The 26,485-nt window shown below is 46.8% G+C and overlaps 1 protein-coding gene across 1 annotated transcript; it reads left to right on the forward strand.

Moving 5' to 3' along the window:
- Positions 1-429: 429 nt before the first annotated feature.
- LOC143006800 (collectin-12-like) lies at positions 430-26,396 on the forward strand. Its single transcript, XM_076158090.1, has 10 exons — positions 430-666; positions 2,133-2,183; positions 18,427-18,549; positions 22,557-22,643; positions 22,728-23,771; positions 23,863-24,351; positions 24,543-24,679; positions 24,829-24,938; positions 25,314-25,459; positions 25,571-26,396. The coding sequence occupies exons 1-10, from the start codon at positions 660-662 to the stop codon at positions 25,588-25,590; spliced, it is 2,214 nt and encodes a 737-aa protein (XP_076014205.1). The 5' UTR covers positions 430-659; the 3' UTR covers positions 25,591-26,396.
- The last annotated feature ends 89 nt before the right edge of the window (positions 26,397-26,485 follow it).

Genomic DNA, 26,485 nt, shown 5'->3' on the forward strand with positions numbered 1-26,485 from the left:
TCTTACTGCTTGTATTGACAATTTCTGCTACAACAAAATAGTAACATAATACTTTTGAAGCCAGTGGCTTCTGTGGCTGGAATGGGATTAATGAGCGCTGATGAGATTCAGTTAAACACTAAACAGGTTGCAAAACCCAAATAAGACGGGAATTACAGCTCAACAGCCCTGTTAAAACTGGTTGGCGTCTTGAGTGACTCGCTGGCATGATACAGTTATTTGATTTAATATTTAAAAAGACAATTGTTAGGTTAGGTGCTGATGTGTGATTTGTGACTACATATTAAAACATCTGTATTTCTGCATACCAGTGGTTGACGCTCAGATATTTTTGCTTTAAGTTAGCGCGATATAATTTTTTATTTTGAAGGGGACAAAGGAAGCGCAAAGTGCTTTGGCAGGTAACTTAACAGCAGTGTAACGGTAGCAGCCCTCAAGCAGCAGGGAAAGTCTCCGGAAACATCAAATCTCTCCTCCGAGTCACAGTAACGCCAGAGCGACGATGGGATTTTAACCGAAGACCCAACATGAAGGCGCATTTATAGTTTTCTTCCGCGTGGGAAACTTTAAACATCTCTGTCAGCTCTGGATGTTGAGATGCGCAGAAAGTGACAGTACTCCTCATCACTTCTACAGCCCTCACCGATTCACAAAACGCCATGAAAGGTACGAGACTCATATTTTATGCGTTTTTAACCCTTTTCTTGCTCTAACTTTCAAACTTTTCTCAAGTTTTATCCAGTTGTGCGTGCTTCTTCGTTTGTCATTCACATCTGGGTCACGTTGCTGTGCTGTGGTGAAGAAGTTGTGAAACAGTTCAGAGGTTTGTCTTGCACCACTTGCATCCCATTGAAGAAAACACAGAGACCAAAACATGTTTGGATAATAAGCTTGGACAGCTGAGTCGCGTTTCAGTCCATTTGAATCTGTAGTAAATATCCCAAACTATTTGGCAGATTTATACAAGGGGATGATTGATAAGTTCTGAGCCTGAGCTGGAAGGGTGTTTTTGTTAAAGTGATGCATGATCACTTGTGTGTGTGTTTTTGCACGTCGCAGTTATTATGGCTTGCATGTTTCAGAGGCATCCAAGGTCCTTTGAGTCCTCTAAGATGGACAAACTGGGCCAACTGGCTGCTGTCCATTACTGTGGTTTGGACTCAGCTGAGCAACACGTTTGGACCCCTCAGACCTTCCCCTCTTGATCCAGATCAGAATAGTCTTTAGCTGGAGCCTGTTTTGTCATCTTAGCTGCAGAGGAACTTAATTACAGCCCTTAAAAATCGGATAAAATTCCCACAGCATCACCAAGCTCATGTTGATGATCTGACTGAGGCATTTGTAACACAAGCTCAGAACTTATCAATCAATCCTTGTATTTGTCTCAATGGGAAAGGCCCACAGCTGATTGAATTGATCACCAGTGAGCACCACCTGCAGTGCATGAGGTTTAGATCATCAATAACTTCCACAGCCAGTTAAAGAGACAGTGCATCTATTTCACACTCCTCATCCATCTTCCACTGGTAAAATAACAACAACAACCAAAGCATATCCCTCTTTTTCCCATGCAGGTAATGGCACAACCCCCCTGCCAACAGACACACACACACACGCACATCTCATCCCTCCTTGTCTCCCTCATATCTCCCCCATTGCCCACCCCCTCGCCCCCCCGGGTCCCATCTGTTTGCCATTACCAGTGATGTTCTCTCCCTGCTCCAGTCTTCAGTGTAGTGTAGCAGAGTGTAATTAGAGTTTACTGTCAACAACCCAGAGAAACCGCAGCCTGTGGCTTTTTCAGCTCTCTGGACCTCCTATCTGTCCACACACACACACACGTAGACAGACTCGATGGAGAGACGTAAGTGCCATCCTGACATTGTTGTATCTTCTGATTTAAGGCTTGGCCGTCTACAACCCACTAAAGAAAGCTCAGTGTCCTCCAGTATAACATCATACGTTCTTGGCCTTCTGTAGCTCCTTGCTTGTCTTTTTTCTCTCTTTCACTTTGTTCCACAATCACCTGGAGTCTCACCAACTATGCTAAACACAATGTCCCCCCCTCCCGCCCCCCCCGGTTGTGCGCGTATGACCTATTTATGTCATGTGTTTCTGGTTATGTCACACAGACGACTTTGCAGACGAGGAGGAAGTACAGTCTTTTGGATACAAGAGGTTCGGTAAGTGGAAAACAAACTTTTTTTTACTCTCCAGAAGGTGAAGAGAAGCGAGCATTCGTCTTCTTCCTCAACAAAGGAGAAACACAACAAAGCCACAACACAGCTCTATTCATAAAATATTTTAATGAGAACATTTTGTGAAAGAAATGTCGCAAATTTAAGTGTGTGGGCTGGATATACTCCATGCAAAATCATCTTACCTTGATCGTTACAGGCTTCTCTGAGTCAATATAAAGCCAAACATTTGTCATGGCAGGAGGATAACTGCCTGTCTGAGCCTTGTCTGTCCAGATATTTGCCTCGGCAGCTCATGGTTTTTTCCCTCTCTGGGTAGGATTTGGGTTTAACATAAATGCGGCCGACAGTCTGTGAGGTCCGGCTCACCACAGGCCCAGTAACTGCTGACAGCACTCGTCAGATCTACGAGATGCTGCCTCATAGTCGCTCCTCTCTCCCGCTTTCAAACCCTCGCAAAATTGAATTGAGTCGCTCACAAACTTTGTTGACTCACGCAAAGAAGCTTAGCGCCTCAAAAATGCAGAGCATACATTGTCGTCAACGCATATCTGATGTGGTGTGTCAATGAGCACGCATACACACACACACTCTGCCTGGCTTTAAGGGCAACAACAGTAGTTGTCCCAGCAGACTGTCATGATATAATGCATGATTATCTCCCAGATTGACCAAATCCAAACGGCAAATGTTTACTCAATAACACAAGTCGCCACCTAGTAAGATTCTGCAACTGTTAACTTGTTACACTGCATCGGCTCCAATTCATTCAGAAACCCGAGCTCACAGCAATGTCATTTCACAGACATTTGTCAACTTTTTCCAGAGCAGTCGTCATGTTTTCCAGTCCAAATGTAGGACGTGAAAAACAGCGACGACGCAGTAGCTTTGGTCCAATTGGATCTCAGCTAAGGTGAGCGTTTGTCACAGTAAATCGAAATTCTGCCCAGCCCGACCCAAAGTGCCAGTTAAGCTTTGCCAGACCACAATGAGCGAAAGCAAGAAGTTGTGTTCTGGCTTTGTCATCATGAGAACTCAAAATAGAGGCTGCAAATTAAGAACAATCGATGTTTAGGCTTCGTGCACACAAACCTGTAGCTCACACTCGCTCAAAAAACACTCCTTAATAATCCATACTGCACCAAAGATGCTTTAGTTTCAGCTTTTTTAGTTGATTTTCACACTTTCATGATGCTGCAACATGATTTTGCAAAAGAGAAAACACTGTCACAGAGTCACACACACACACACGCGCACACACACACCATCATTATTTTCCTTGGAGACGGAGTGTGTTGATCTACATTGACTTGTAGCCTTTTCGTCTCTGTGTTGCATGACTCACACACACACACACACACACACACACACACACACACACACACACACACACACACACACACACACACACACACACACACACACACACACACACACAGAGTTTGGGCCAAGATCCACGAGAGAGCGAATGGGAAGCAGCAGACACCATCGGAGACGAATTCAAACTGTGTTAAAACGCAATCGCTCTCATCAAAGCGTCACCCGAGCGGAGGCATCCTGTTTGTCTTTCAGTGCGCGCGTGCGAGTCCAACACCCCCCCCGCCCCTGCCTTGCTCATGGATTAGATTAGTGAGCAGTTGGGGAGGAGAGCCAAAATCCTGCTCACTTTTAACTTTATTCAAATGAACTCCTGACATTTGTAAGAGTCGGAAGACGAGAGCAACTCTGGATGAGCCCAGCGTTGTTGGGCCCTGCCAGGGATTCGACAGCTGTGTGGAGGCCCAACCTCGACGCGCCAGAAGTTTGGTTGTCCAATAGGACGGCGCTCGTGCAAACCGTCGCACACTCTCACTCCTCTCACACTGTTGGCGAGTGAGCTCAGCGCTCGGAGGGGAAACAAACAATTACTTCCCCCTCTAGTCTGTTTCGTTTTAATTCGCCGCGTTCTCCAGGGAGACTTGTGGTGTTAGGAATTGTTGTGCCATGACAAAGTTTGGGACTCTTGCAGCGTCAAATCTGGGCTCGGTTGATGAAGTCACCACAGCTCAGACTCTATCTGAGAACAAGTGAACGCGGGTGAGAGTGAGAAAAGCAAAACAAAACGGTGTGGCCTGTTTTTTCAGCTGATCAATTTCCCAAACATCCTGTTCCTCACCACATCTTCCTGCTCTTCCTGGGTGATCCCAATGTGTTCCAAGGAAAGCTGGGATATTTAGAATCCCTCCAACATTCTTGGTCTGCTCCCCGAGAAGGCATTGTGATCAACCACCACCTCAAAACACTTTCCACCCCTGAGCTCCACCCTGGTGTCTCCCTCGGGGTGAATCCAGACACCCTGCAGACCAGAGAGGAGGAAGAGGAAGAGGAAGGAGAGGAGGACTCTGGAAATATCATCACCATGATTTATGCACAAATCCAATATATTTTTTTGCGTCATTGTTGACTGGATTGGAAGCAGCCCCACATAGGTTTGTTTCCTTCCCGGCAGCCAATGAATGACATGATCACTGTGCAGCTGGAAACAGGGAACGTTTGCAAAATGATGTCATTTTTGATGCATTCCAGGAGCGGCTGACTATCAAACATGAGGTCATCCACCAAAGTAAGGTTTTGAGTCCAACCTGACCTGAAAGGTCAAGTGTCAAGGAAAGGGCAGAGTGAGAGTGTGTTTGTGAGTTGATGTTGGATGACGATGAGTTTCACGTGAGCACGTTAACGTACCCACAAGCATGCTGGGAATGTTTTCAGTTGACCTAAACACGAAAACAGGAAAGCTCCATTGCCTGCTTGTTTCACTCAAATCAGTGGAAATACAGTGAATTCCAATTTTTGCCACAATTTTGTCATGAAATGAAGGAACACGTGGAAAATACACGGCTTTCTGCTCAAACATGATGAACCGTGTGTGTGTTTGAAGCGTAGACTGAGTAACTGCAACACATGTGTTCGTGTGTGTGTGTGTGTGTGTGTGTGAATGCACTGTTTGGAGGTTTGTGCAGATTGACAAGTCAGCAGCTCTGTAAAGGAGCTCAAAGACATATACACACAAACGCACACACGCACACATTTCAGAGTAACCTGTTTCTGATTCTCTCTGTCCGTCTTATTGTTGCTTTTGCGTGCAGTATACACACACATCAGCCAGAAGGTATGCATGCATCATATACATTTACACACACACACACACACACAGGCTGAGTGAATTCATATGGTAATCCCATCTCTCTCTCTCTCTCTCTTTCTCTCTCTCTCTCTCTCTCTCTCTCTCTCTCTCTCTCTCTCTCTCTCCCTCTCTCACACTGCCAAATTGAAGCCAGCTCATTTTGGCCTCTGCCGTGCTCAAGGTTTAGACATATTTATTTTTCTGTGAGGGTTTGACATAGGAAGGTCATTAGAATGTAAAAAGAGAAATCTACTCCAGCTCTGGTTGAACTCTTGCAGCTCCCGTCGAGCCCGTAAACGCTCGGCCACTGGTTGTCAACATTCGCCAGTTTGGCTCCAAAACACGACGTAACAGTGAAACCGAATGCGTTTTATTTGAGATGAGATATGAGATCTTAACTAAAGAAAAATGACGCACTTTTTGTCACATTTCCGGGCCCTTGGACTCATCGCTATGTTTGTCTTTGTCACCATGGATACCTGGCTGGTGAAGGCAATCATCCTGTGCAGCTGCAACTGAGTGAAACAACAGAACATCTCTCAACATTGGGAGACTGAAATCAGCTGATTACGCAGTCGTGCAGATGCGACGCCCCCTGCTGACCACAGCGTATATGAACCTGGTGCCGTACGACGATGTTCCCGGCGTTCCCGTAACTCGGCAACACGTGTTGGTCTTGCTGCCTTTCGATTCGACCCGATTGCCCGTCGCCGCGACCTAGATCCTTCAGAGAATTGACGCCCATGTCTGGATGGGTGTCAATTGCCCATGTCCCCCCCGCCCCGCCCCTCCTGTCTCCCTTTTCCCACACATGTGGCTTCGGAGAGGCCCGGGGGGGGGGGGTTCAGGTGGTTTCGCCCGCCAGTACTCGCAAAACCCAGAGTGCACTAATCTATTTCCTGCACTTGTTATGGTTTCTCCAGCAAGGCCAATGCCGGAACATTCTTGGGGCCAAGAACGGCAGTTTTTGTGTGTGTCTGGAAGCAGCTGTGTCAGCATAGCAGGGGCCTCTGCGCGGTCGGGCGGGTTTCTCTGGCGAAGAATTCCACCAATATCCCCCCTCACCTCACCTATCGCCTCATGCATCACCACGGAATTCAGCGCGGTCATGATTGATATGTATAATGCGATCTGATTGGCTGTTTGTCAGAGTTGCCATCGAGCACTCAGAACCACTTTGCTGCGGTCGCTCGGGCTCTTTTAACTGCTTCCTGACCGTGTTTTCTCTCGTTCTGCCACTTGGTTCCTCCTTAAAGCTTCCATACCAGTTTTCAATTCATCGTTACTTTGGCGTGTGCTCTTCGTTGTCACTATTGAGAGGTCCATGTCTCTTGACTTGGCATTAATCGGACACGAGCGTGAGGCCGCGGCGGGTCGGTCCACCTGCGCATCCTCCAGAAAGCAGACGGAGATGGGAAAGAGCTTAGGGAAGTCACACAGCGGCCGTAAACTGAAGCGTTCCCACTTGGATGTCATATCGAAGGACTTTGCTATGATTTCCGAGGCCTTCTGGGTAAGATTCAGAAACGAAGAAATGTTTGATGTGAGGCAGAATTAGAGGTTGTGTGTTTTTGATGTCACCTAAATAAAACGAAGCACCTTGTCAACGCTGGTTTTCCTCCAGATATTTGCTCGTAGATCTCAGCTCAAGGCCGTCTGTTCATTTTCAAACATTTCAGAGTGTTAAGTTTGCTCGTACTTGCACATTTTCGAGTGTTTCGAATTCCACCCGGGGGAACCCTGAGATCACCCCTACACACATTAGAGCGAAAGGGAGGAGAGACGTATGTAGTGAAAGAAAGAGGGGGGGGGGGGGTACAGTAATGTGTGTGTGTGTGTGTGTGTGTGTGTATGTGTGTGAGACAGAGTGAAAAATTGCATCTGAATTCCCTTGTCGACACTGAGAAACAAAGACGCCTAATCCGAGTAAAAAAGACTCAAACATCACACGGATCAGGACTTTCCTCATATCTGGATTTAGGAGACACAGACACACACAGACACACACACCGCCAGACAGACAGCAGCGAGACGAGAGGAGAGATAAGACTGAGGGAGGGAGTGAAAAGGAAGCGGGAGGAAGCGGAGGAGACGCAGCTGGCCCCGAGAGGTGAAAGGAGGAAGAGGATGGATGAGCTTGGAAGAGCATGAGAGGATCTCTTTGTGGGTATAGAGCTGCGAGATCCTGTGTGTGTGTGTGAGAGAGTGATGTCAGAGGAGATGGAGGGAGGATGCTCACCTGTATGACACACACACACACTCTCACACACAGTTGAAATGAAGAATGAAGTGTGCAGGGCGGCTTGTCATTCCTCCCACTCTCTGTCGTGTAATCGCAGTTATAATTCAAACATTTCAGCCTGAAACAGAACGTGGAGCAAATCGCACAGGATTCCTTCTTTAATGTCATTCCTCTTCACTTCCCAGCGTCGTTTCGGTGCCACAGGTACAGAACGTACGGCAGAATGGACGTTAACATCGGCGTCGCTCCTTAGAGCTCATATAATCTTTGATCTAACTCTCCTCTCTCTCTCTCTCTCTCTCTCTCTCTCTCTCACTCTCTCTCTCCCCCCTCTAAAGTGGAGGTAATGTGACTCCCGGCGCTCCATGTGAGGCCGATGGAACAGGCGTTGGACCGGCGATGTTTTTGCCAGAACAACACATGTGCTGGTAGTTAGCTGCTATTTCCAATCTGGCTCGCGATCGTCTGCAACTTTCATCAGCGACTTTCTGACTCACCTTTTGAACGAGTGAAGAAAAGCAGCAAAGCTCTGCACCTCCACATCTCCAGCACACACACACACACACACACACACTGTAATAACCCCCCGGTGTCCTTGACATGACCCACTCCGCAGATGTCAGCCGAGGCCTTTCCATAGTTGAACGCCGCCTCTATTTAAGTGCCTGTTAGGGGTTTGAGGTCTGAATCATTGATTTAATTATCAAATAAAAGAAAAGCAAAGTAGAGAAAGGGTTCCAGCACACCTGCGCCGCTTTAACGTGTCCCGTGGAAAAAAAGGGTTCCTGTTAGATTTGGCAGGCTGGACCACCTTTGTTGCTTTACGTCTCACGTCTGTGTTCCCACTACTGTTTAAATGCTCTGGTGGTGTGTGTGTTTGTGTGTGTGTGTGTGTGTGTGTGTGTGTGTGTGTGTGTGTGTGTGTGAATGTGTGTGCAGCAACATAACGACGCATCATGCAGTTATCGTCGTCTTCGTGCGTCAACGGTCGGCGCTCAAAACACCTCCGGGCAGCAGAACACACATGCGCACTTTAACAATGAATTGGGGAATTGTAACGTCTCCTCTTTGAGCGTATGAAGTAATAAAAGCTCTAAATCCGTTCCTTGTGGTCCAAGATGTTCATGAAAGCGATGGCGAGCGCTTGCCAAGATCAACGTGCTTCTTCCTGGTTGGAAAAAGGGAGTTTGAGCAGGAAGGACCTGCCGTTTGATTCCAAAACCACCTCAGCTGCGCATCGACTCTCACCTCCTCCGGTGTGGCTACAAGTCCAGACGGAGAATTCACTAAATCAAATCATCTGGCACCTCTCCGAACTCTGCACAATGTGTGTGTGTGTATGTCATGCATCACTTTGGTTAATTACAAACTTGCAGGCTTCTGTTCTTCTTCTAGCCATCACATATGCATGCGTACGGATGATCTACATGAAGTATATGAAACTGTATTTTACCCTGGAGGGAAAAATACACAATAAATCTCAGTAAAGATTGTTCAGTAGGTCTTACATTATAAATTGAAACACATGAATTTACTTTTGTTTTGTCTTTTTGTGTCAGTTTTCGTGCGAATCAGACCTTTTATTTGTGAGGTTCTCGTGGTATCGAGCAGCCTTATGGGTAGAAACGGGTTTGATTTGAGGTTATAAGTGGCACATGTTGCTCTCAGTGACGTGATCTTACTTTGGGTTATAAATTAGTCGCTTTGGTTCCTGATGATGGCTGTAAAAACATCACATTCAGCTCATATGCTGTAGAATAATAGTCTGGTGTTAATTAGTGTTTCCAGTAAGCAGCATCCACTCTGCGTGATTTTACTGCCCAGATGTCCGACGAGCTCCAGCGTTTCCTTGGAGCTTCTGAGCGGGAGAAGGAAGCGTGCCGCAGTGTGTGTGTGTGTGTGTGTGTGTGTGTGTGTGTGTGTGTGTGTGAATTGAGGCTTTTGGCAGAAACGCACAACTGCTCTTCCTGACCGGCAGCAGAACTGGACGGCCTGCTGTCATCCAGTCCAGTCCAGGCCACGCCCGCACACGTCCAGCCACAGATTTTGATGGGCCACCCAGAAGGAACACACACACACACACACCATCACACCATCACAGTGCTGATGGGCGGCGGCGTGGCAGACGGCGTTTCCATTGTTATCCGCCGGCTGCTTCTCCTCCTGTTCGGGCTTGCTGATGTTAAACATCACTCAGCATTTGGAGGAGACGTGTGTGTGTGCGTCACTGTGCATGTGGTTTGATTTCATCGGGTTCTAAAATTAATTCTCTGTCGAATTCTAAACTGATATGTCATTTAGCTTGTAAAAAACTCAACTTCAAACTTCCAGCTACAAGACAAAAACAACCACTAACTACTATCATCTCTACATCTTCATTGATTATAATATTAGATAATAACCAGCTAAACCAAATGGAGGCTTTCTAACCACCTGACAGCACCCAAGACCTTAGATTTGTGTCGACATTACACAGCCGCCGTGTTCTCACTAAGCCGCTGTCAAACGATGGAGGTACTTATTACGTTCTAACCCCAAAATCACAGCGCGGCTTCCCTCTGGGCCGACCAGAATCCCACATCAGCGGTGGTGAGCGGCAGAGAGGCGAGTTCCTTCGCCGGGCTTCAGCCTCTCGATCAGTGACCGATGATGAGTTTGGCTGATGTGGGCCTTGGCTTGTAAAACTCACCGTCCCCGCCCCCGCCAACCTACTTCCTGTCAGCTAGACCCCCCCGCAAGAAAATCTGCAAAGCTCTTTTGAGGTCCGTCAGTTTGATCTGAAGAACAGGAGCTGCAGCGGAAAGAGGAACAGGAGATTTCCACTGAAAACCAAACAAAAATATTTAATACGACTCTCTCAGATTCTGAGAAATCGGGGGTGATGATGATTTCTGTTTTACATCCGAACAAGGAAACTTTTGTGTACATGTGGGAAAGTCTCAAAGTTAAGCTATTATAGCACACTCACAGTTCAGACAGGCTCCATTTTAAGTCGTACGCCAAATATCACCATAAAAACAATGTCAGCGACCAAGTTCGGACAAAACTTTCCCGAAAATCATCCAATTCAACATGGCTGGGGTATCGCTTTAACCCTCCCATTCTCTGAGACAAACGTTCGCTCTCTGGCCTCATTCTTTGTGGTTTGTGTGTAACCACATGTGTGACACGCTGAGAAAAACATGTAATGGAGGCGAAGAGGACAATGAGAAACAAAAGCTTTGGGGGGAAGTTCAGGACCTTCGGGTTTTGTCTTATTGGCCGCATTTGTACAGACGTGAACCTCAAGATTTGCAACTTTGACATTGTTCAGAAGAATAGTGGACTGTGCCTTTAGAGCAGCTTTAGCGAGAGAGGCATCAAGAGAGAGAGAGAGAGACTCTAATACCATGATGTGGTTTATTTTCCCAGCTGCTCATCAGAGGGAAAATGTCCCATTATTTGTTTGATTTCTGGTGACATGTAGCTGTTTGCTTTACTTTGAAGCACGGGGGGGGGGGGGGGGTGGGCAGAGGTGGGGTATCTTTGTAGTGGTTGGAAGAGACCTGGAAGAGATGAGTCGGGGGTTTGTAAATCAGAGAGAGAGAGAGAGTTTCCTGGAAGGTTCAGGATCCAACCTGATTCTGTGTTAGAAACGCTGACTGGAAGCGAATTATAGATTCAGTTTTCCTCCTGTTGCGCTTCCTGTGGATTGGGACGATTGTTGGAGTCGCACGTTACCAACAGAGACCAACAGCCTTTGAGTAGTGGAAAGGTGTTTTTCATGGGATGAGGTGTCGGCTCTGTTATCCTGGCTGCTCTCTCTCTCTGCTGCAGACTCACTTTGAACTCAGAGTTTCTTTTCCGTTTCGCCGACGGGGTTCTGTTTCCTTTCGAGTTGAGCATAGGCAGACTATCAAACTCTGGATGCTAATGTGACGCTCATTAACCTACGGGACATGTGCACACACACACGCGCGCACACACACACACACACAAAAGAGCTGCAACGTTTAGGGTGCTTAAGCCCTAATGTTTTGCTTTGTAACTAAATCCCAACTCACTCCACGGGCCCCAAATCCCCAAGCTGAGTAAGTCCATTCCCCCTCTCCCCATTGTTGATGCAGTTTTCTGGAAAGTCGACCTGTTTGTCTAACTGCAGCGAGCGCCGACTTGGTGCAGACCCGCACGGGGCCTCCAGACTCACGGGACGTGGAGAAGCCGCGGACGCTGCCTGCAGTCTGCATGCCTCATCTGACCACAGCTCATCTGAAAACCATTTAGCAAGTGTTTATTTCTCCACCTTTACTATCAGTGGGCTATAAGTCATCATGCGAGGATGAATGGCACTCTGTGTCTGTACCAAAGCTGTTTTGCAAAGTGGAGATTAAAATTCTGTCTTTTTATGATCATGCAAGAAGAACAAAGGAAAATGAACGCATCGACCCCAATTTAATTAGAGAAATCTTTTGTTATTGAAGCATTTTTTCACTTTTTGTATTGAATCCAGAGCTAAGAAAGGAAATACAAAGTTATAGGTTTGCTAGAGTATCAATAGCTTTTGATTTCACTCAGTCTCCAGGGTCAGGAAGTGAAAGCTGCTCGGCTCTCTGCAGACTGAAACCATCCACCAAATGCAGCAGATTTCAGCATACACTTAATGATCGGATGTATTGTTGAAACCTCTAATCTAACACCTTATTTCTTGTCTCCTTGATCTGAGTATATATGAAATCACTTAATGTTTACATGCTGTTTGATAATGGATGCTGGAATCACGGTTGCCTCACAATTTTAACAATGTCTTTTCTTTTATTGGCTTCTATTGCACTTCCTCCTCCTCCTCTTCTACGTGGATGCTCTGGCTCCCTTCACACTCCCCGCAGAGCGTCTTGGCTGTCCGGTGTGGACCCCTCTGACAGGGGTTACTGCCTCTTTACAGCTCATCTGTCACAGCTTCACTCTGATCTCCTGCATCTTTAAATCTTCTCCTCCTCTCTTTTGTCTTTGCTCCCTCCCCCTCCCCCTCATTCATCCAGGTTTTTTCCGCGAATTCATGCCATTACCTAGTATCTAACCCTCGTCCTGCCTTTCCTCACTCGCCCCCCCACCCTCCCTCCTTTTGCTCATAACCGCTCGCATCACACCCGCCTGTCTCATGTGATGGAGGCGTATGGTTTCCATCACATATAATAAAAGAGGAGCCTAAATCAGGCCACACATGGAGCGGGGGGCTGGTGTCAGTTTCCAGGGGCCCCTGAGCCATCCCATGAACTCAGCACCCTTTGGGCCTAATTCTGTACTTCCTCCTGATTACATCATTGGCAGGTACAACTTCAATAAGTGAGTACCGAGGGCATCGAATCGAGCTGAACCTCCACTGGAAACAAAACTAAACCCACTTTTAGATCCCGAGAGGGGAGTCGATCCAGCTCCAAAGCACAGTACTGTACCTCGCCTCACCTTTGCCTCAGGACAGGTTTACAATTGATGTCATTCAGATCCTGCAGTAGTTTGAAACACAGAATTCATCGCATTATGAAGCATTTGTCACATGGAATTTGTGTAAAAACCCCACAAGGCGTCTCTCTATCAAAATGATATCTGTGATTGTTGTCGTCTTGGTTGAAATGTACCGTATCATGTTAATGTCTCGGGTTCCACTTTGCCCTACAGTTGATATGGTATTTAATCCTCTGTATGCAAGAGATTAAAAGGAAGATTGTTAACATCCAGCATAAACGTGGCCTTAATCGACCCTGAGAAGCTGTTACAAGAGCAGCCAGGCATCGTTATGCAAGCTGCATCTCTTGGCCAATTTGCTTTGTTTTGGTTGTGTTTCGTCTAAAGTTGGCAGATGTAGGTGTTGACGCCATCAGAAACCAACATTTGCAACGACACACATTGAGAAAAGACTGAAAGAAAGGGAAAAGATTCAACATTTCTCCATTGACATCAGCAACCTGAACACGACCCCGTGCACTCTGGGAAATCTCTCTAGTACACAAGTACATGTGGTGGAGTGCAGTTATGAGCGACTCGGGTGCACCAAGGAAGCAAATTACGTCAACTCAGTTTGAGAGGAGCCATAGTTTCCTCCGGATTGGTTCCTGAAACACCCACCGATCCGCTGGTTTATATCCACAAACACTGCAAGTCATGGACCAGTTCACACACACACACATACAGAGAGAGAGAGAGAGAGCAGAGCTTGTGTATGAGTCATTCACTGAGCCAACCTCTCCGTTGTAAAAACATCTTGGCTTTGATTTCAGTGTATCAGAGACCTTGTTAAACCTCTTTGTGTTTGAGTAATGAAGGACCGAGGGATTTAAATCGTGTAAATGCGGTTTTGGGACGTTGTGAAAGTTGTCAGAGATGCGTCCTCGCGATACTAGGGTACACTGGTCCGTCTTTGATAACTTGCGCCTCTGTCTCCTTCTTCGGTGCAGGGAAGAAGTCGCCAATCTTGCCGCTGGAGAGAGTTTGAGTGTGTGTGTGTGTGTGTGGAAGGGATCCAAATCACAGTTTGCCTGACCTCAACTAGCAGCTTTGTGTTCTCATCCGTTACTATAGTGTCCCCATGGCTATTTACTGTAAATAAATGTCCTTTTAATGAGTAAGGCCCCTGTGCCCAATGCCCCCCTCCCCCCACCACCCTCCACCCTCCACCGCAGACAACATTTTGGCACTTGAAGGGAAAATAGATGGCCAATGATGTTTGAGCATTTCTTTGTTTCAGGAAATGAGGCTGCCGAAAGTCAAAGACTTGGATTTGCTCAATTATCACCATTGTGGACATCTTCAAGGCTTCGTTGCAACATAGGGGGGTTTTGCAGGAACAATGTAGAGCCTTTGTCTGGGCCCAAACCCATAATGACAAGGGAACAGATTTACAGTTGAAGAGCAAGTGTTGCATTGTCGTTGTTGTTGTTGTCGTTGTTGTTGTTCTGGAAAGGGTCTCTTTGTGTCGCAGCAGTAAAAGTGTTGTTGTCAGTGTGTGTTCGGAGCGTTTGTTTTGCTGGTTTGCGGTCCGCCTGGGTCTTGACTGTACGCTTGTAAGGGTCGAGATGACGAATCGATGTCCGATTTAATGAGGACGAACAGAACTGAAGCTGAACTGAAACGGATCGTTGGGAAGTTTTCCGCGCCTCTACTTTCAGTTCTGTTCCTTCAGTCACTGCAGAAGCGATTTTAGAAATACAAAGAACGGACAAGTTGTGTTTATCGATGGTTTGAACCTGTTCACACATAATCACACACACACACACACACACACACACACACACACACACACACACACACACACACACACACACACACACACACACACAGGCAAGACCTCATATGCTTACAAACCTGGAGATATTTCATCCATGTGTTAAGATTCGTGCATCTGGCCTCTGTTAGCCTGACAGATATTTGAGAGCGTGTCAAAGACGATCGTCCTGACCGTCTCACGTCCATCTGGCCATTTGTCATGTAAACAGTTGTGAGGTGACTTCATAGCGCACTTGTCATAATGGAAGTGCTTCGGTTCTGATTTGATGTCATTTTAGGTTAAAATCCTTTTCTTCCTATGGGAAAAGTAAAGACACCAGCGCCAATACTTCAGGAATACAAATTTCAGGAACTGTAGAACTTTCTGAGGGTTGGTACCAAGGACCCAGGCTGCTTTTCAGGATTGATGAGATAACTGATGAATGACTGTGTAAAACGAGTCCCAATGCAGAAGGAGGGGAGGAAAGAAGGAAAAGAGGATGGACAGAGGGAAGGGAAGAGGGAGTTTTCAGGGATTATTTAGACCAGGGGTCTTCAATGTTTCTCAGGCCAAGGACCACCAAACTGATGCAGAGATGGAGCAGGGACCCCCTACTATATACAGTATATTGTATAAAATTGGGTTTATATCAATCTGGGCCTAGTGCCATGTATAAACATAGATTTTCTTGTCAATGCCTGTTGACCTTGGAGGGATTTGAGACTAGTTTGGAAGTATTCAACAGGTTTGTCTTTTAAGTGGCTGTGGGTTGTCTCCAAGTGACGCTGCAGCTTTGATGGCTTCATAGAATCGTTTGACAGCACAGTAGATCAAATGACACACATTGGTAATAGATGAAAGGAAATATTTTCTGCTTCCATTCATCCATTCACTACCCCCTAGGGGTCACAGACCCCCTATTGATGACCCCTGATTTAGACATTAAGGACAGATATGAAAACACTCCACATATAATGAAGAAAAACCAAGACTTCAACAAAACAAATGAGGTCTTCTGGTTTCCATGAATCACAAATCACAACACAAGTAATTCTAAGAAAAACAAACAGAAAGACCTAGACGACTTGTACATAAATGTAATCGTAAATCCGACGGTGTCACTAAGGATTCCACTCCAGCATCTGTCTCCTTTCTTATCCGGCTCATCCAGGAAATGACCCGCTGGGGGAAATGTGCAGACAGCAGGTCGTGACCCTGCTCCCCCCCATGATAGAGCCATAGACAGCCCCTCTAGTGCGCAGAAACACAGGCGGTCCAACACAATCCAGCTGCCCCATCCGACGCCTCCGCTCACCGCATCAAACCTGGAAGAGCAGGACGGAACCACAGCGCGATGATTTGTTGTCTTGCCAGGTGTCTTCCATACTTGACAGCCAAAGCGATAAAGCTAACAAATCAGTCAAAATCAGCGTGGAAAATGGAAAATCTGCTGCCTGTGTAATGGCTCGTACCATTACAAAGTGTTTTGGTATCATTTCAGTGCAGTAGAGTTGTAAACACTGTCAGTGTGTTTGGGTTGGAACAGCAAATTTGAGGCTGAGATACTTTGATTACCCTGAGCTGATGGAGTGATCTGCTTGCTTTATTGTGGAAGCATGCATGAGCTGACACTTCAAACATGTCAGCAGATATATGAATGAGTCAGAAAGGCAATCTGTTACCGTGGCTCTTTTCCCAGGGTGCACTTCTTCTCTGCTTACGTTACAGTTAAACCAGTGGCAAGGGGAAGTTTCGCTAAATGCATGATGTCATGCACACAGCTGGAGTGACTAGGATAGCTGCAGCGTTGAGAGAGGAAGAGGAACAATACTCCGGCTGTTCCTCTTCTTAGCCACGTCGCTCCTGCTTACTGGGGGTTCGCAAAATGTATGGAATGGGGACAGAATTGAAAGCGTTCCCCAAGTGACAGCAGGGATTGGGATGAACCAGGATGGTGGTCAGGGGCTGGCAAGGGAATATGGTACCTGTACAGCTCTCTGATTCTGGGTTGTCCTTCTAGTCGGAAAGGCACTGGAATGCTGTCCTACCAGGGGGGACATCCAGATTAAATGCCCAATTTCTACAGACATCAGATTCTTGTAGTGGAGTAAAAAGTTTTCCTTCTGAACTGGTGTGAACTGTTGTGATTTAGTTGGTCCTCCTGCCTCTTCCCATCATGCAACTCTCACCATCCTTTCCCCACTTCATCTTCATCTGCTCTACTTTGGCACAGAATTGTTGAATGTCACGAAATAATAGGTTTAAGTTTGGGCCTGGCGTTTTCTCAGCGCACAGCCCGCGGCAGAAAAAAAGTGTTTTTGGACCCGAGCGGCGATGGAGTCATCCGAGTTGAAGTATTACATTCAAAACCCTGTAAAGGTCTTGCGTGGTAGGATAGGACTTCTCTGTGCCCCCACCAGCCCCCGCGTCCTGTACAGTAAATCTCATGTTCTCCCTCAGGTTTGGCCGGGTGGCGAGGACCTCCCTCCCCTCCAGCTGGAGCCCAGTGTTTAACTTTAACTGAGGTCTGACACACACACGGCAATCGTTAACAATCCCGCGACACCTATAGAACGAGTGGAGTCGTTAACCTCGGCATCCTGGCTAAACTCCCAGTGCGGCCCTACATCAGCTCGACCAATCAGCGACGCCTTTTAATTGACTGAAGCCTTTGCCTCGTCATTTAAAATGCACTCGAGTGAGACGCGGCGCGAGCTTTGGCACCAAATGGTTCCAACACTTGCAGGTTGTTGCACATGCGACCACCATTTGTACATTTTTTTTGTTGTATAACGAGCACTATTCCTTTTTTATATTTAGACATGTGAAGTGAGTTTCATTCCAGGTGCATGAAAACCCGAACTGTACCCCCATCCTTTCCACACACACACACACACACACACACACACACTTCCTGAATTGAAAATGAAACGCAGCTGTGTTCCCGTCAGCGCCGTGGATCTCGGCACTCGTCTGTCATGAAAGGGGAAAAAAAAGAAGTGTCCCTGACAGCCGGGGCCTTTTCGCCGCCTGTTAAATTGCTCCACCAGAGGATGATTGGAAGCCGCATATCCACGAACTGGTTTATTTGACAGAGGCATCGCATGTTATCTTAACTTTTTATGAGTCGGTATCATTGCTTAAGTCTTTCGTGAGATCAGGTTGTGCTTTACTGACAAGGAATTTCTGTGTGTGTGTATGTGTGTGTGTGTGTGTGTGTGTGTGTGTGTGATTGAAAAATAGGCGGTTTGCTGAGTGAAGGCTGACTTCAGGAAAATAAGCATGTTGCTGAGTGTAAACAAGTCAGTGGGGGGGCTTGTTTTTGTGTCCCCTGCCCCCTCACCGCCTGGGCCCTAAGGGAGCCGCTGGTCTCTTTAATGTGGACTCCAGGCCTGTTTGTCCAGATGTGGGACTGCGGAGACACTGGGCTGGACCCACCGTCTCTCTGTTTAGCAGCAGAAAATAGCAGAATAAACAGATGGAATCTACTTGAGCATCTCAGCAAAAATGTATTGATTCATGTGGTCTACTTCATCCTGGCGCTACTGAACAAACTAAACATGTCCGCCTCTTTTTTACACAGGGATCCAGGAGGGCACCCAGTGCACCAAGTGCAAGAATGACTGGGCACTGAAGACCTCCATAGCTCTGCTGTATGTGCTGTGTACTCTCCTCACCATCGCCGTCGCCGTGCTGGGATTTAAAGGTAAGGAGTGAGAAAACCGCAGCACCGGTGATGCCGTTTTCTTTTTAAAATGTTGAAATGTTTCTTGCTTTTGCATCCTTGGTTTGTGTTCACGCTGCCAGGAAATACGAACGTTGCTGTTTGGTGGTGAAGTACACCGAGTCTCTGTTTGCATTGGAGACCTCCTGCTTGCGGTTTGAGCCTGTGTGTGTGGGTGTGTGTGAGAGAGCGAGAGAGAGAGAGAGAGAGAGAGAGAGAGAGAGAGAGAGAGAGAGAGAGAGAGAGAGAGAGAGAGAGAGAGAGAGAGCAGTGTCCCTGGAGTGGCCTTTTACTGCCCAAGTATGACATGAAGGTTCTTTGGCAGTGTTCCCTTGCTATGATTTAAGGGCGATAGATCAGTAATGGAAAATATGAAATGTCCATGTACCACACCTCCCTTCAACAAAGCCAGCTTTTGTTGTCTCGCCATCAGATACAGACTCTCACTCTGCCTCACTCTGTCTCACTCTGCCTGTCTGTGCACTCTTAGCACACCGCAGCCCCCTGTTGGTTTGCTTAACCAACACCCCCAAAGCTCACACCTCCAGGGAAATTTCTTCAGGAGGTTTTATTTTTGCGGGGCTGAACTTCCTGGTAGGCGTGATTTCACATTTTTTCCAGGTCGGGAAACTGTCCCGCCACACAATTCGGGAGGATTGAACTCTGAATGTTCCTACCATAATTGTGCTAAACATTCCCATATGCGACTTTATTTGTTCTCTCTATATTTTCAATTTGTGGAAATGGCATGAACCTTAAGTGTTTAGGGGTTATCTGCAAGTACATTAAGAATGATGTCCCTTATTCTCTGGGCCTTGGCCGGTCCCCCCCTGTGCTCCATGCTGCGTGTTTTCATGCAGCACTAATTGATCCCAGATGAGCAGCGAGTGAACTCCGAGCAACTCCGAGCAAAACCCACTGAAATTGGGTTTTTACTGGCGCTGAAGCTCTGCTCTGTCAAGGGAACCACAGCTCAGCCTAAACACACTCCCAGGTCCAGATGGTTATGTACTGAGACCCGGAGTGCTCTATGCTCTATGCTCTCTCTCTCTCTCTCGCTCTCTCTCTCTCACTCTCACTCTCACTCTCACTCTCACTCTCACTCACTCTCTCTCTCCATCCGTCTTTCCATCGGCGACCCAGAGTAACGTCCCTTTTTGTTTTGGTTGCTGCTTCACTTAAGAACCACAGCAGGAATTCCATGGTCGACGAGTGGAAATGTCTTTTCATGACCCGTTTGGCTTCACTGACCCTGTGAATTTGTGCTATGACGTAAAAGGAGTGCTCGTAAGTGTGTGTGTGTGTGTGTGTGTGTGTGTGTGTGTGTGTGTGTGTGCGCGCGCGCGCGCGTGAGTTATTGATGGAGTTGCTGCTTGCGTCCACAAAGTAATTGGAGTTTTAAACTAATACATGATAGGATAATAGAGTGACTTGATACTCAAAAATCCCTTTTACTGCTGGCTGCTGATCAGCGAAAGAGCCCAGGGATGCAGTGCTTTATTGCAGAAATTGGAGATTCACTCATGCTACAAATTTCTTTCCAGTCGATCGAGGATTTGAAGTTAGTGATGCAAAATGTTCCATCAGCTTGAGACTGATTGGGAGTATCGATATGCGTTTAAATCTCTACATTCATGCATCATCAGCCTACCTGTTTACCTGGACGGCTGCCCCAACTACCTGCCTGGGGGGCGCGACCCCTAGGCGGGGCGCAGAGCTAGTCCAGGGGGGCACGGCGACAGACCAGAAGAGGAGCCATATGAATAAGTAGTGCCTCAGGTAAATGAAAGAGGCAATACTTCTTCGTCTTGCTGCAGAAGAATGAGCGTCCAGAGCGCTGCCCTTCGCGTCAGACCGAACTGCTGTCCCAAATTGTTTTATATCGTCTCCGTCCCCCGTCAGACTGACCGATAAGCGGAGGGGAGACGTATAGGGGGGTGGCAAGAAAACTTCTGATCTATAAAAGGGGGGCGCGAAACAAAAAGTTGGGGAACCACTGGTATAAAATCATTCATGTTGTAACATTTAAGGTACCAGTTCTTCCTCCACATTCTTGCGGCCACTTTTATGTTTTAGTCGTCGTTCTTTGCTGCAGTGCGGAAAAAAAACGTCTCTCTCCGGAGGGCAGTAAGTGCATGGACAGAACACATGGATTGAGTCCCAGAAATGTGTTTACGTGTCGAGTCTTTGTGCTTGTGTGTGTTTTTCACTTCCTGGGGCTCAGGTGTGTGTACACGAAAGATACAATTTACGCCATTTGTCTGTCTGTGTGTCTGTGTGTGTCTGTGTGTGTGGCTGTGCGTGTACAGTTCAGCCCGTCGACCTGAAGTCAAAGCGCCTTTTGTGCATTGAACGTCTGGCGTCTGTGGAACATTTCCTGTCCACCCGGCCATGATTCCTCATAACTAAAAATAATGTGGCAGAGGATATTTTTATAGCTCATATGGTTTCCTTAAAGTCTCCTGTTTATTTGTTTCTTCAGACAGATTTAGGTGGATTTCTGCAACGTCAAAACAGGGGAACAAAGGAAACATGAAACAGCTCTGGCCATGTCGGTTAATTAACGTTCATTTCCTGGTGTTTGAGTTTCCCGAAGCACACTGCTTTTCTGTAACAGCCAACAATCTTTTTTTAAATATTTGTAGCCCGGAGACACAAGAATGGAAGCCGTCTGCTGCTTTTGTTTAATATACATGAAATACAGGGAAGAGCCCAGAGGTTAAACATGAAGAGGACTTTACATGGAACCACACAGTCATGATTACCCATTTACTCAACTATTTCAGCTTCTACTTCAGCACACTTCAAAGGGATTTTCTTTCTGCAAGGCCTAAAATTTTAATTCAACACGAGAGGAACCTTTTACCATTTTATTGTTAACTTCCTGAATGTCAGAATATGTAATCTAGCCTAGTGGAGTATGTAGTTTGTAGTTTTTCAACTGACCCCAAAACAATCAATATTTCATGAAATCCATCTGTTCTTCATGCAGTGTCTGACAAGCTAAGGTAATCGCCCCCGCTTTAGCTAACTGGCTAGCCACCTCTTTTACTAGCTAAAAGTGGCGTTAAATACGACGGTCATGCAAAGGCAGTTTATGTTTACACCAGACGTTGTTAACAAAGGTGTGTGACAGAAAAAGCTCCAAAATGTGTAGTAAACTCCTTGAATACCCCAAACATTCTGGCCAATATCAGCTTGGACCTCCTCTGTTAGCTGGACTAAGCTTACTCTGATGAGGGTTTTGGGTCAGGTTTTACTTGTGATTAAGTATTTTTGGAATTTTTGCTTAAATGAAGCCTTCAAGCTCTTTCTCTATCACTGATGCTGGTAAAACCGGATGTGACAGAGTTGAGAATGTCGTGCAGTCTGAACTGGGATGCGGCTCTCCCAGTAGAGGACCCATGTGGTCCCCAGTTAGAGGATGCTTCCACCCCCTGCCCCTGGCAAGGCTGGTGGTAGCAGTGGGTCTGATTCTCCGGAATCCCAGACACATTCCAGAGGAAATGAATGGTGCTGTCGCCTGCGGGGGCGTGAAGACCCTCCCTGCCACAGCGTCTGTCTCCTCCGTGCTGTCTTTGATCCCCCGGATCACTTCCTGTCCCCCCGGGGCTCCAACCTGCGTCTCCACCATCCATTCCTTTTCCCTGTCCTATATCGCTGGCCACCCACTCCATCTTTTCTGAATCAAGTCTGTCTCCTCCCTTTTCTGTCTCTCTGTTCTACTCCCACTCTCCTATTTCCCTCTATTGCACACATATACGCACTGAATATTGCCTAATCTATGAGATTATTCTTACGTAATCTAGCATTATTAAATGTCTCTCTTATGTTATCTCTCGGTGACTTTCCTCTCTGATCCAGTTTATATATCATGTCTGTGGTTGCAGGCGATTCTGTCTTCCCAGTTTGGTCTGTTAATAAAGGTTGAAGCCTGTGAGGATGCTAGGACATTAACCTTTGTCCTACCTGTCTTGTTTTTACTACAGTGGTGCAAAGAGTCGACAGCGTGTCTGAAGGCATAGAAAATTATGGAGGAAAGATCATTGCTGTTGAAACAGACTTGAAAAAGCTTGGTGAGTTCAATGCCTGTGCACACCTGCATGCGTCTGAAGCTAAATTAAAGTGAACGCTTTGACAGTTTCCAAATCTCTCCCCAGATGATCAAACGGGGGAGAAATCGGAGAATACCACCACAGAGATCCAGGGCTTTAAAAACAACATCTGGGCTCTGCAGAGGCAGCTGTCTGTGGTGGAGGAACGCATCAGCAGTGATCGTGTTGAGCTGAGTCAGCTGCAGAATGTTGGCTTGGACATCCGGAGCAGCCAGGGCTCCATTCGGGGACTGCTTGATAGCAACACAGCTGCCATGCACTCTGTAAATGGCACCCTGCAGTCCTACGGCAGTATTATTGAAGGCCTGCAGGTTGACACAGCCAGGTTGCAGAGAGAACTCAACCAGCAGGTGAAACTCCAGAACCAGGCCCTGCTCAGTATCAGTAGTCTCAACCTCACCCAGGCCCAGCAGAGAGGCCTCATCACGACTCTTCAGCGCTCTGTGGATGACACCAGTCAGGCCATCCAGAAAATACGCAACGACTTTCAGAGCCTTGAGCAGACAGGACGACAGACGCGTTCAGACACTGAGTGGCTTCGGAGCAAAGTGGAAAACCTGCAGACAATGGCCACCAACGCCTCGGCTCTCGCTAAAGCCAACAATGACAGCCTGGAGGAGGTGGGTTCACAGCTTGCATTGTTGGTCAGCCAGCTTCAAAACACCAGCAGCCTGGCAGAAGCTCATGACGAGACCCTGAGGGATATTATGGACCAGCAGAGGGATTTCGGCAACCTCACATCCAGCAAGTTTGACCGGCTAGAGATACGGTTGGATCAGTCTGAGCAGAGTATAGATCGCGTGACTGGTAACATCAGTTTCACAACACAGCTGCTGGGGGCCATCAACATTAACCTGAACGAGCTACGCACTTGTTCTGAGACAGTAGGTCGACACTCAGACTTCTTACTGAACCTCAGCAGCAGCGTGGCAGATGTGAGTACAGATGCAGCCAGTCTGAGGTCCCAGCAGGAGGAGCTAGCAGGACGTTTGGACAAGGAGGTCGTCGGCCTCTCTACTGTCATGGAGGAGATGAAGCTGGTGGACACCAAACACTCACAACTTATAACCAACTTCACTATTTTACAGGGTGAGACATATGGCTTCACATCTACAGCTGCATCTTTTACATGAACAAAATAAAGTGTTTACTGCTTACTCACCTATGCTGTATGTTTCAGGTCCCCCTGGTCCCAGAGGACCAAGAGGGGACAAAGGACCTCAGGGATCATCTGGGCAGCCTGGCCAGAAGGGGGAAAAGGGGGACAAGGGTCTGCCAGGGATGGAAGGACACAAAGGAGAGCTGGGAACTCCAGGACCACCGGGTCTGTCAGGGTCAAGAGGTATGCCAGGCCCACGTGGCAACCCAGGAGCTAAGGGCTCCCGAGGGTCAGGGGGCAGGGCAGGACCTCCTGGAGCTAAAGGAGAGCCAGGTCTTGCCAGTCTGCCTGGGAGAGATGGACAGCCTGGTCCCCAGGGAGCACAGGGTCCAACAGGTATCCGAGGACCAATGGGACCAGCTGGAGAACAAGGGCCGAGGGGACCACAGGGGCCACCAGGACCAGTGGGACCACCTGGACCACCAGGGCTACCTGTTCACGCACCTGGGACACCTCTGGGCCCTGTGTCTTTGCAGGATGATGCATCAGCTCCTTTACTATGGGCACCAGGTGAGGGAAAATGGATACTTAGTGACGCTAAGTGGTGATTTTATCATTGAGGAAGAAATCATCTGTAACACTCAAGCACATAATAAAGATTCTTGTTAAGATGGATGTTTTTGAGGTAGAGCTATTTAATAAGATGGCTGCTCTCTGGATAACTGAGCTCATTAAAGTGTAATCCCTGACCATGTTCACAGGCTGCCCTGCTGAGTGGGTGAACTACAGAGACAAGTGCTACTTTTTCTCCAAAGATCTGCATGTTTTTGAAGACGCAAAGACAATCTGTGAATCGTCGTCTGCTTCACTGTTGATCATCAGTGACATGGAGGAGCAGGTAACCAATTGCACAGTACTGCATGAAGCAATGTTGGCCATCGTCTGAATCCGCTCCATCCTGCATGTGAAGTGTGTTACAGCTCTACAATGTGGGAAAGTTGTTCTTCGTGGTCTTCAGTGTGTGTCTTTCCCCTCATATGACCTCAGAAATGGCTGAAGAAGCAGACCTCTGGAAAAGGCTACTTCTGGATGGGTCTGACCGACAAGCAGGAGGAGGATGTGTGGCGCTGGCTGGACGGGACTAAACCTGCGATCACGTCAGTAATAATGCAAAACATACTTCAGTCATAAAGCACATTTTTCCTGTATGAAGATTGGCTGTTGTTTTTGGGTTGAGGAGCTGTGTGAAATAATGTTATAATTGCTTTAAAATGTGTCAGAGTATCGCTTTCACATAACGTGGTGGGTTTAAAAAAAATGTTCAAATAAACTTTCAGATTTTTCTGAAAATGTTTCTGATGGTGTTGAGCTGCATGTAAAACTCTTCCACCGCAGTCAAGCCAAACAAAAAAAACTTGCAAATACCACATGACTGATCTACTCTTAGTTGCCACGGCTGTAGTTTTCCAGCAGAGGCTCGGTTAAGACCCTGTAAATCTGACGAGTGATCGCCCCCTGTTGTCTGCCCGCAGAAAGTGGAAGCCTGGTCAGCCTGACAACTGGGGCCAGGGGCACGACATGGGAGAAAACTGCGCAGGTCTCATCCATGATGGGTTATGGAATGATTTCTTCTGTGAAGATCTCATAAACTACATTTGTGAGAAGGTCATGGAGAGCGGTACGTGTCCGTTTAAGTCTTCCTCCTCTCCTCTTGAATTCTTCATGGTGTCTGTGAGGGTGTTTTCTTCAGGGGTTGCTAATGTTGCTCTGTGTTATTTTCTTTCTGCAGCGGGATCCCCTGGATTATAGTGATGTCCTGACCTGGGAGGTTGCAGCGAGCAGCTAGACGTCGCCCATGTGTCACTGGTCCCCTGACGCAGCACATGGACAGTCCTTAACGAGAGAGCTAAGGGACCATGTTGAAATGAGCCCAGGCCTGCGTCAGCAAACCTCTTTCCACTGCTGAGCAGATGCCATTCTCCTCCAAAGTGAACCTAGACCACCACTACCAGCAAGTGCAATCAAAGGATGAGGAGAAGCTGTTTTTGTTTTTTAAACCAAATCATCTATTGATTCATACAAATATTTTCATGGTTATTCAAAATCCATTTTATATGACTTTATTCCATGTACAACTGAATATCTGAATGTATATTTCATTAAGCAAGTTTTGTAGGAAAACATTAGCTCTCAGAAGCCAAATGGACTTACTGTAGCGCTTTCCATAATGCGTAATGATCGTGAAAAGGTGCAAAATGATGCGCAAAAAAAACATGTGGACGCTGATATGCTATCTTTGAGGAACCTCTTATCCAACCTCATGAATGTCTATATAGCATTTTCATCTATATGAGTCAGAATAAATGAAGTATTTACACATACTTAAAGTCAGAATCAGTTTTAGATCAAGGGCAAGTCTACAGCTTCATGTCATGGTGTGTACTTTGCAACCACAGAGATGATTCACTATAACAGGTGTGTGTTTATTTAGAATCTATCTACAAATATCAAATGTGCCATTTTCTGCACTCAGGTAAATAATGTTCCTAGTATTGTAAAGAAACACTTCAGAGAGAATGAATGAAGAAACCACAAATAAATGTGTAAAATCTGTACATGTGGGCTTATTTCCACATTTTTTCATTAACATGTTAACAGGTAAACAGGTGAAGTATGGGTAATTTTAATGTAAGTTCATCACAAA

This window comes from Genypterus blacodes, unplaced genomic scaffold (assembly GCF_046128005.1).
Source record: "Genypterus blacodes isolate CSIRO-AG114 ecotype Tasmania unplaced genomic scaffold, CSIRO-AGI_Gbla_v1 ptg000076l_1, whole genome shotgun sequence".
NCBI lineage: Eukaryota > Metazoa > Chordata > Actinopteri > Ophidiiformes > Ophidiidae > Genypterus > Genypterus blacodes.